Raw genomic sequence first — 11192 nt, forward strand, 5'->3', positions numbered from 1 at the left:
CTGAGTCGCGGGGAAATATCGGCTGACTAGTTTCGTATTTTCTGCCGATCGGGGATATCTGCCACCACTTCTGTCTTGCGCCGTCATGATGGCACGTGCTATCTCGGTGCACTCATAGATATTCTGCCTGAAACTTACGTCGCTACTTGGCTTCACTGATGTCACGACAATCACACGGCTATCAGCTGGGGCTCCAGGTAATTTGTACCTTGCGCGGTGATCTTGAGTTCTGCATCTTTACACACATTCAGCACCTTCTCTAACTGATGTTCGCAGTCATCACGAATACGAACGACACGCCCAAATAGTAACTGCGGCATATTTATCCTGCGTACGTTAGCTCGCTGCTCAGAGATCAAGTCGTCTCATCGTATCTGGCGCGCATAAATACCTTCCGACTGGTCTGCTGTCATATAGTTCTACAGGGCGTGAAAGATGTCCGCAACATCAACTGCACCGTCATTGACGGTAACCCCGACGTCTTCTGCGGTAGTGTCGCCGCCTGCGAGTTCGAGCAGCTCTTCAAGCGGTGGATCGACGATTTCTCCCGCTACTTCACCGCTGTTATTCTTCGTCGCTTTAGGATTCGGCATTGTTTTCACGAATTTATGGTAAGCATATATCCATTCTGAGTCTCTGGAATGTGCTTCAGAGCTAACTGAGATCAGGATCATTGTCGGAGTCAAGTACTGTTTCCGACGGAATCGTCGTCTCAGGGCCCGAGCACTAGCGGCCAACGGCGAAATTCCATATGACGGCTACGAAGAAACCGGATACGACATGGGTCTTTTACGACCGCCTATTCGTCGGCGTCGTGAGAAGAAGCTGATGACGAATGCCGAGATGGACGAGCGGTTCCCGGTCAAGAAGTATAAGGTTTGGCGGTGCGAGCGGGAAAGTGCTGGCTTATCCACCGAAGGAGGCGTTGCAGCGCAGATACCCAGTCGTGAGCCCAGTGTGAGAGAGATTGATTTTGAGCTCGGTGCTGCGTTGAAAGAGGCGGTTGGTCATTTGGAAGCGGTTGATATTACGGCGTCGACTTCCGAGGGTGCTGATCATAATGATCATAATGAGCAGACAACCGCCGAACAAGAAATTCCGCACCCTGAAACTCCGTCACCTGGAATGTCTGATCTGCGGAGGACGGATTCTGCGACAATGGCAGGTACGTCTGATCTCCTGAGGACAAATTCGGCCACCACCGCTCGTACTTCTGATCTCCAGAGGACGAATTCTGCCACGACGGCAGAAACGTTGAAGCCGCAAGGCGAAGAGGACGACGAAGAGGACGCCGTCCGCACGCACCCTAATCTACATCCCGACCTCGCTGACACATCAGGCGACTCCTGTGCAATCTGTCTAGAACAGCTCGAAGACGACGATGACGTTCGCGGTCTCACATGCGGTCACGCATTCCACGCAGCCTGTATTGACCCATGGCTTACTACTCGTCGCGCGTGCTGTCCGCTGTGTAAGGCAGATTACTACGTCCCGAAGCAAATCCCGCTTCCCCAGTCTGCTCAGCATCAAGATGGCCATTCCCGTGGAGTGCTACCTGACCAGTACGCGTCATTCTTCCGGACGCATGGGCTGACGGGATTCCCTGTCGTGCGTCACAATGTAACTGACGAGTTACCTCCACCGGCAACGTCTCCAAACATGGGCGAACGAAACGAAAATGTGGGAAATACGTGGGCGTCGCGATTCGTCCGCGCGCGACTGCCCAGGTCGCGTCGCCATGGGGAACGAGCTGCCCCGGAGGAGCAAACAGTCGCACCGGGCCAACCGGGACAAGTCGAGATGGAAACGTCTCCCAATGAGCCAGTCGACGTAGAGCGACAAGACGCAGAAGGACAGCGACAGGAAGCTGAATATCGGGAGAGTCGAGAACGGACCTACGGCATGAACGTTAATCTCGGTATTCATGGGGTGGTCATCTAGAATATGAATTGATTGAATATGTTTAGTTTAGTTTGGTTATGTACTTTTGGACTTTTTATTGCACATTTCGAGACTTGGGTACTTGCGTTTTGTGCATGCACTTTCCGAACATGTATTTGCTACGGGTTGTAGGATTTTTGTATATTTGTTTCAATGTCTTGTATGGTATTGTATGGTATTATGTAATGTTTGGCCGGTGTACTGATGTTTGTCTGCTCACTTTGTCTACGGTGTTCTTTGTATGGATTTGCCATGTCATGTAACGTTTTGATGAATATATACGAACATTGTTATGATTGAGTTTTACTAGTCCCACGATACGAAGCAACCGGTCAGTAACAGTATTTGTAATACTATATTATCATTTAACAGTTACAATAAAATTACACCAATTCCCCATGCATCTGATGCCCACCGGTCATATCCATATACAGTAGACTCCGGCTACTCTCAACCGACTCTGGCGTCCCTGGCGGCGAATTATTCGTCGACCGCGAGGTCACCGTAAACGCACTAAACAAGCATCCCGATGAACTCGATGTGGACGTCCGCAGTTTTGCCGGCCCGTGTGGTTGCTCGAATGCCCATTTCCCTGGTGGACGGAAAGAGTAACGTGCGCGAGTGTATGAGAGAACGGCTCTGTTGGATAATATTCCGCACATGGCCGCGACCCAGAGGGCGAGCACAGCACGCGTATTGCCCTGCGCCACATGGTATCCTAATGTTATTTCCTGGTTTAATTTGAGGACGAGTGTGCACACTAGTACAGTTGCAACGACTGCGCCTAGAAGAAGTGATGCAGCGCAGATGGAAGATGCCCGGCGTAGCGTATGCTTTTTACTCCTGCTGTCCCGTCGAAGTAGCATCGCGAATGCGGTTGCGCAGGCGACGACCGCGATGAGGTATGCGAGCGATGTACCATACGACAGCAACTGTGGGATTGTGACAGCGAACCATGTTCGTGGGGATTCGACGGGGTAGATCCCCGGCGGAAAGAAAATGTTGTTTTGGATGTCTGTGTTTGCGGTTGACGAGGCGAGAAGGTCGCGGAGGAGGGCGAGAGGGAGGTCGAAAAAGAAGAGCGGTGGCAGGTATGGTCTGTGCGGACATTGAATGTGGTCTGTTGCGACGGAGCAGTAGGTCCATATTCCGACTGCGTAGGAATCTGGCAGGCCGACTCTGGAGGGGGATTGTGGTGTTAGTCGAGGTAGGGCGGAGCCGAGTGCGTCTGTCGATATCTGCGCCTATTAGGTAATCTTTACAGTAGTGCAGAGTAGTAACGTACTGAATATAACCACAGTCCACCGGATCCATTAGATGGACTGCTAAGTATTATGATAAGGCAAAGTAAAAACGATGCCGCGGTCGTCTGTCACACTGTCAGCCTCCGATCTGGATCTTTAACCCACACTTGAATTGCCATACCACTACCGGAAAGGACGATAGCCTCATCATTTGCTAATGATCAAGACTAACACTAGTGGCAATATATGCGGCTGTTGTCAATACCGAAAACACTTTATCTCCCGGTCACTCACTCCAGCCCATATTCTCCGCAGCGTAATTGCATAAGGTACAGTAATACAACCACAAGAATCAAATATCAAATTACAAGTCTAATTCTCCTATGCAATTAAACTGAAAGCGTACTTCTAGAGCGCATGAAACTGTGGCAGTGTAGAGAGCAGTTGTGATACAGATAGCTTGTAAGGCACCATCTTGCGAATCAGGGGTTGCGGCCGCCGCCATCTGGATGATGACAGACATCACGTTCAAAGGGATCACTACGCCGTTCGTCGTCCATGCTTTAGTTCATTTATTGCAATCGTGATCCGCAACTATGGCACGATGACTGAGGATATAACCTGACTTAAAATTATAATATCAAAATTGGATACAAAGGCAGTACTACTATTGCATAAACTTGGACTGAATTCCGCAATAGTCATCGACGTGCGTGCCTACGGAAAACTCCTTACACATTTCGAAATTATAACTATAATGGCAATGCAGAATAGTGACACGTAATGTATTACCAATCCACTGAGTGCCGGCCGTATTCATTACAACTCACAACGGCGCGATAATCATCTCTTGACAATTCCCTTCGGCTCAATGCCTTTAAGAAAGTCCTCAAAATTACTCGCCGTCTCCTGCGCAATATTCTCCAGCGCCTCGCGCGTAAGGAACGCCTGGTGTCCAGTAATACAAACGTTATGAAATGTCAGCAATCTCGAGAAGACGTCGTCGAGCATGATGGAATCAGACGAGTCTTCAAAATACATATTACCCTCGTGTTCGTAGACGTCCATGCCAACTTGTCCGACTTTACCGCTTTTGAGAGCTTTAATTAGCGCCACGGTGTCGATGAGGCCCCCACGAGACGTATTGATTATCATAACACCGTCTTTCATCTTGCCCAGTGTCTCGCTGTTGATCATGTGGTGCGTTGATGAGAGTAATGGACAATGCAGCGAGATGATATCACATGTCGTCAGCAGCTCGTCGAGAGAAACGTAGCGCATGCCGTATTCCTTTGCTCCGTCGATATTGGGGTAGGGATCATAGCAGACGACCTCCGAGCCGAATCCGCGGCAGATCTTGCCGGTCAATAAACCAATCTTGCCGGTGCCAACGATCCCAATTCGCCGGTTGCGCATATCAAATCCTGTCAAACCTTCAAGTGAGAAATTGCCGGCACGGACTCGAGTATACGCCTTATGCAGGTTACGGTTAAGCATGAGCATCAGGCCGACGGCAAATTCGGCGACGGAATAGGGCGAATACGCCGGCACACGCGCGACTTTGACGCCGCACTTGTCTGCCGCATCCAGATCGACATTGTTGTAACCTGCGCATCGCAAGAGAACGTACTTGAGACCCTTCTTGGCGAGATACTCGATGCCATGGGCGGTTAAGGAGTCGTTGACGAAGATGCAGATCGCGGTGTATCCTTCAGCCAATACGATCGTTTCGTTATCGAGGCGAGTTTGGAGGAACTGAGGTTGGTGGCCGTTGGCCTCGAGCGCGGGCTGGAGATATAGTGTGTCATATTTCTGTGTGATATTAGTCATAGATTGCCAACACAGATCTCATTGTGCCCACCTTGGTTGAGAAAACTGCGATCTCCATCCTGATGGTTGGCAGCGGGCGCCAGCAGGAATATATAGAACAGTGCACCACTGATTGTCTGATATGGTTGGGATGATTTCTTAGCGGCCAGCAGCAATGCTTTGTCAGAGTGCAGGATTAGTGTGAATGTGAAAGTTTTCAAAAGAGTGATGAGGATCTTCAACTCGGAACGCTGATGCCAAGCCGCACGGCCGAAGCGAAGAGATATCGGTCTCTCGGCTCAGTGAACTCTACATATGCTTTTTGCAGTCGACAGATAAATCTTATTCCTAGCCTGTGGGCTCTGAACGTGTGTAAATGCTCCAGTTAGTTCCCATTATGATCATCGGATTGTTAGACTGAACCTATTTGCAGATTAGGTTGTGGAGCGGACCCTTAGTTTAATTTTACTTGGTCCGATCGCCGCTACCAAATGAAACTATAATTAAGCAGACGAACAGAAGTGTCGACAGGACGAGTTCATGGCCGCATCGAAGATAGTATTCATAATATATACCAGTAAATCAACAACTGCAGAAATCACGTATGCTATTGAGCATCAGTATGCCTATTGTCATGCCCATTTTGATCTGCAGCTGATTTAACTAGCGCTGCGCCGCAGTAGGCCGCGATGCTCCGGCCCCCTCCGAATTTGTTTAAAATCCGACCGGCGAAATTTGTATCGCAGCCAGCCATGATTTAAAGCACTTGGCTTGTCAACTTCCTTCATTACTATATCTCTCCACACATCTGGTGTTTAGATCCAGCTTTCAACTACCGTCCTGCAATACTGCCATCATGTCCCGGTTCACAAACACCAAAACCTCACTTAACGATTTCCTGGTCTCTGCGGTGTCTTTCCATATGTTTGCCATGTTTTGAGAGAAAGCTAATGACCGGTGTACAGGGCCACGTTATCGAGACGATCACTCTCTGCGTATTCGCGCCAACAGTTGGTGAATATGTCGTAAGTACCTGAAATAGTTCTAAGACATGGTAGCTAAAAGAGGGTCATTCTAGAATCGCACTTCGGACTCGACGATCGTCGTTCAGGCACCTATAGCCATACAGCGAATGACGATCGATGCTCAGGCATCAATCTGCACGTCATTTACGGATGAGCACAAAAATGACAATGAAGATCAAATTCTTCCAGTTCAAGTTTTGACAATGGTCGAGAACGAGAAGAAAAAAAGGCCGTCTAAGTTTACACCCAAGCGCTGGTTCCGCAAGCACGTCAGGATGGCAACCAACGCCGCACAGTCTGCAAAGGTGGACAGCCCAACACAGAAGAATAGGCGTAACTTCCTTTCTCTCTTAATCCACGGGAAGAAGAAAATTCCTGATACTGAAAGTATCGCTGCCATTGATACTTTGGAGGGGGGAGTTGAAACCGGCGGATTATCGATTCCTACTGCAACTAAGGAGTTCGACGCACACGCGAAGGATGAGGATGACTACGAGTCTGCAGGAGATTTGAACGGTATGACGAGTGAGGTTGATGATGACGATCGGAGTATGATTTCCGTTCGATTCTTGACTGCGTGCATAGCCGAACTTGAAGCAGAACAGGAGAAGAGAATGCCGGAATGCGGAGTAGTCGCCGACGATATTCCTGCAATGTTCTTGGATCATATTAATGGGAATATTATTGACAAAAATATGAAAGCATCTATAGCGGATGCAGACGAAGTTTATGAAGTGGGCGATATGACTTTATTGGTATTATTCGAGTTGCCCGAAGTTGACAGTGCAAACCGCCGTTACCATGCTAGCACAACAAGCACGGCACCACTCGCGGGTACGACCGGATCTTTTGCCGTCGAGGAGTACTGTGCTCCTGAAAACCAAATTGATGGTGTGTCTGATGCTGAGGCAGATATGCCCAGCCCGATTGAAAATCCGACGGAGCACGAAACTATTCGGGCTCTCGCCGACACATCCCCCGAGCCGAACGCGGGACCCACGAATGAGCTAGTATCTCTATTGGCCAAAGACACTGTCGATAGAGATATCAAATTGCCGGTCTGTACTGGCGAGTCAATGCACGACGTCACTGACACGACTTTCGAGAGTGACCAGGAGCATGTTGTGGACTCGGAACACTGTACATCCACTCATGACGAGCCGCCTGTCGTCACATACGCATGCGTGGAAAGTACTGAGAATGATAACGAGGGTTGTTTGGACTGGATTGATGCCGATATTTCGTTTGGGGACATATTATCCCAGCCGTACGAACCAGTCTCATCGCACGAGTCCACAACTGCTATTACTGCTGAGGCGGAGGCAGAGGGCACGCCTGCGGATACTGACGATCTCTTCGTCTCCGACGTCTCGTTTACGGACATCCTCTTCAATAGCGCGGGGAGCGAATCCGAAAATGATTCGACACAAAGTGAGCATTCGACTGATCCTTCGACAACGCCAATGATGAGGTCCGGCACATCGTCGCCGGTATCTACGACTGCTACGACCCCTATTGAAGCGTCTGATGATACGATTGTTGGTGGTGAGAAGGAGCTGTTTGCTGATATTCTGTTCGTGAATGATGAGGAGTGGTGTTTACCAGTTCCGGGCCCCCGCGGCTGCCGTTCAAATGTGTCTGTGTCTAGTTCTGTTGCTGCTGCTGAGATCGAGAGCAAGACTGATATTACCACACCTGTGACCGAGTATTCTCATGTTGCTATTCCCACAGAGTACCGAGCTCCATACATCGCGCCCGTGCAAGATCTCGAATCTCAAGACCCTCACCACGTCACAACATCACTATTCGGTTCGCGCACATTATCCCGGGTCAAGTCCGTTCTGACATCATCATTTTGCTCGGTCCCGGACACAAGTGAAACAATATCCGACATTTTAGTCTCGTTCCCGCCTTCGATCCGTCGGTTACTAATGTCTGATTTGAATACCCACGACATATTTCATGGAACATGCGACCATGCGAATCCGACGGGCTGCGCAAATTGTTCCGAAAAATTAGATTATTTAAAACGAGTACGGGGTGGGATTGCGGCGAGTAGTTGTAATGACGAAGCTGAGAGCGTGAGAGTGGCAAGGGCTCGGGACAATGTTCTGCGGGGGATGAGGGCATGAAAGCTTCTTTATTAGTTGTAAATCGTGGTCTGTAGATGGACAGTGGGTGGTGGGACATTAGTTTGTTCCGCTCGTGTTCTGTTTTGTTGTGCTGGTGAGTGATGTAAGGACTCCGTGACTCATGTTTTTTATGATTGATTAGCTTTGTGACTGTGATATAGATGTTAGAATGCGAAGTATATGTTTAAGCAGCACCACGGAACAAAGCGAAGTGAAGTTGTGAGGTAGAGTTAGTATATGCGCACATATGCATGTGCAGGCCCGGCCCCTGACTAATTGCGGAATCGAATCAAAACATACAGAAATCGACGCGTGCATGTCGCGTTATCGCCATGATATATCCAGTACGACCTACCCACACCTTTCGTAGCCAGTACGACGCAGGTTTCATCAAGATTAAGCTTGCTGGAGTTTGCGTTTCGAATGCGGCATGCAAAGATACCATTCATTGTCATTGTCCCTCTCGTCCTCAGAGGACTAGCGGCGCAGAGTCAATTACCCCGTCTCAGCTCGTTCCTTCGTCCGAGGCAGGGTCGCTGCTCGCTCTCGCACAAGACTACTCGGCGATGGATGAGTTAAGAACGACGGGGGCACAAGAATAGCAGTTAATGTGCTTAACGTGTACGTACTGAGAATTATACGTAGCAAGGCAATTCGACATTCGTTTACTTGCGTATTTAGGAAGGTAATCAGAGAATTTAGGCAAGGAGCTAGAGACGGAGGGGTACACTGGCCACCATAATAGTAAACTGAATTATGAAGTTGCCTGGGAAACTAGGCGACTGATACGAACCAAGAATGGAAACGGTTTGTGTTGGACCGAAGCCTTCACGGTGCCTTGCATTTGCAAGTTGGCCTTAGTGTGCGGCTGCTGGAGAGCCCTTGCCTCGAGTCAGCCAAGGTGCCCTTACTCGACACTAACTCCACAGTAGAACGTATCGTATGCAAGGCTTCGAGCCACAAACAATTCTGAATAGTCCTGATTTATGTCATTTGAAGAGCGATGGTGGGCCGCAAGTGGCTCGAAATATCTGAATGAACTGAGTTTAAATATACAAGTCCTCCTATTAATTCTACAATAGTTAGGCAACAGAAATTAGTTCCTCAGGTTGTCTAATAGCGAGTTACAGCAGTGACACAGAACTCGTACCGTTTAATTGCAGAACTGTGGGCTTGACTATATACTATCATATTGGGCGAGCGCTGCATGGTTACTAGTTTGTGCGTTCCATATTGTCCGATAGACAATAATAATACCCTGACCAGACCGCTGGTTAGTATATTGGGCGCGGATATGCCAATAATTATGGATGGAACTTAAGAGCGTGGTGCCGACTCTTTGGCACCAGGAGAAAAGACGAAACTAAGGGATGGAAAGGGGCGTAGTTTTGTCATGACATATCTTGACGTCAACCATGACGCAGCCCGTGACCAGAACGATTCCTCTGAGGTGCGCCAGCGACGAGTGGACCCTGCTGCCTGTGGACATGGAATTCCGAGATGAGGCTGTATTTCGCAAGAATGTACGCCAATCCTGTCGCAGAAGCGCGTTCATACGTTCGATGATTGTGTAACGGCCGTGTAACAGCGGCGCATCACAGATCCACCGCCGTAGATGGGACGAGTTCTACATACCGTACATATGATGAGGCAGATCACGCAGTAGAACAATCAGACCGCAAATGGTGGTCGGCTACTGCGCATTTCGGCCGGCGACAACCATAGATTGCGACCATGGAGTGACAGACGCTGCCACTAATGGAGATGTAGAAAAGGAGCGACTGCCCTACTGGCAGCAAAATATATCCTTCTCTATGTTCCCCGCGAATATTTTTGAGCAGCGAGCAACATCGCGAGTATAATACACTGTCCGATGGAGAGTCATAGAGTTTGTCCTTCGTTTGTTCATTAAATCTAGCATTGCATTCTTTATCTCGTCGCTCGTTTTATAATTTAAGGTGCCCATCCAAGGTGAGTTCATATCTAAACGTGAGCACGAGATGCTTCAATCCCTCGCTTCCGGCATCGCTATGTGCTTCGTCGCGATCTTGCATGGGTGATGGTGGTGATTGGGACGGACCGCAGTGATTTAACCCCTTGCGTTGGCTATCGAAACGTGATGTACTCGGGGCTCACGCGTTTGTCCCAACGCGTCGCTTCCGCGATCCGGTCGCGTCGGACCGCGAACCTTGAATATGTTGGGTGCTAAGCTAACGTCTGTTAGGAATAGCAGCATCGGGCTGATTCCAGACTCTGTACGACATTGCGGACAGCAGTGTTACAAGACGATTTATTCTGTGCGACGTTTCCGAGGTCGCACAAGGTCGCGTGTGTGAAGCGTAGGCTGTTGTGGGTGGGTGACACTTTTGGGCGCCGCTGCATTCTTTTGCCCACATTCCTGAGCTTCCCTGGAAATCATCACCGGCCAAGGGCCACTCAGGAACCAAGCAGCAGCACAGATACGGCCGTGTGCCACTGTGTGAGCTCGTACTGCTTTTACTATTCTAAATTCTATTCACTCTGCCTATCGCTCACTGGCTGTGCTTGCAAAAAGATCCAACGAAACTCTATCCGCATTCCTCAACCTCAGGTAATTAGCTCCTTCGTTTCCTCGCGCCTTGCTCTAGCACTCTGGCACGCACTAATGCCACTTTGAATTTGCTGCTCCTGCATTGCGCTCGTGCCTGCAACGCTCTGCTAACCTTCTTTTGCCGTCTTCAGACAACTCTACGCCGTTACGGTCACCATCGCCGCTGGTCTTATAACCGGCTCGCCCGCCAATCCGATTTCCCTCACCGTCTAAAGATCATCGCGTCGTTCTTTGTTGCTTCCGTTCGTTCGTTCATTTGTTTGTCGTTCTTTCGGTGTCACGTCTTGTCGCTCTTTTGCTTTGGCACACCACAAGTCGCTCCTTCCTGAGCTTGTTTGTTAGTCGTTCTTTCCGATTACTCGATCCCGCGCTCCTTTCAGTCATTCCGTATAGCAACATCGTTCGCAATCGCATTCGACGCATTGACTTATCGACAATATCTGCAAACTTC

General features: G+C 49.3%; 4 protein-coding genes across 4 annotated transcripts; 2 read left to right on the forward strand and 2 right to left on the reverse strand.

The window, feature by feature from the left end:
• The first annotated feature begins 65 nt into the window (after positions 1-65).
• Positions 66-2270, forward strand: V1508DRAFT_459481 (uncharacterized protein). The gene is made up of 2 exons (XM_066942746.1): positions 66-611; positions 669-2270. The coding sequence occupies exons 1-2, from the start codon at positions 436-438 to the stop codon at positions 1939-1941; spliced, it is 1449 nt and encodes a 482-aa protein (XP_066798372.1). The 5' UTR covers positions 66-435; the 3' UTR covers positions 1942-2270.
• V1508DRAFT_409848 (uncharacterized protein) lies at positions 2254-3804 on the reverse strand. Its single transcript, XM_066939221.1, has 3 exons — positions 3367-3804; positions 3227-3310; positions 2254-3179 (listed from the first exon to the last, which is right to left on the reverse strand). The coding sequence occupies exons 1-3, from the start codon at positions 3394-3396 to the stop codon at positions 2325-2327; spliced, it is 969 nt and encodes a 322-aa protein (XP_066798373.1). The 5' UTR covers positions 3397-3804; the 3' UTR covers positions 2254-2324.
• Positions 3805-5470, reverse strand: V1508DRAFT_364610 (uncharacterized protein). Its single transcript, XM_066937306.1, has 2 exons — positions 5047-5470; positions 3805-4997 (listed from the first exon to the last, which is right to left on the reverse strand). The coding sequence occupies exons 1-2, from the start codon at positions 5071-5073 to the stop codon at positions 4029-4031; spliced, it is 996 nt and encodes a 331-aa protein (XP_066798374.1). The 5' UTR covers positions 5074-5470; the 3' UTR covers positions 3805-4028.
• Positions 5471-5801: 331 nt separating this feature from the next.
• V1508DRAFT_188649 (uncharacterized protein) lies at positions 5802-8317 on the forward strand. The gene is made up of 2 exons (XM_066936158.1): positions 5802-6019; positions 6073-8317. The coding sequence occupies exons 1-2, from the start codon at positions 5945-5947 to the stop codon at positions 8149-8151; spliced, it is 2154 nt and encodes a 717-aa protein (XP_066798375.1). The 5' UTR covers positions 5802-5944; the 3' UTR covers positions 8152-8317.
• Positions 8318-11192: the final 2875 nt, after the last annotated feature.

Source organism: Lipomyces doorenjongii (assembly GCF_038497915.1).
Source record: "Lipomyces doorenjongii strain NRRL Y-27504 unplaced genomic scaffold V1508scaffold_4, whole genome shotgun sequence".
NCBI classification, from domain to species: Eukaryota; Fungi; Ascomycota; class Lipomycetes; order Lipomycetales; family Lipomycetaceae; genus Lipomyces; species Lipomyces doorenjongii.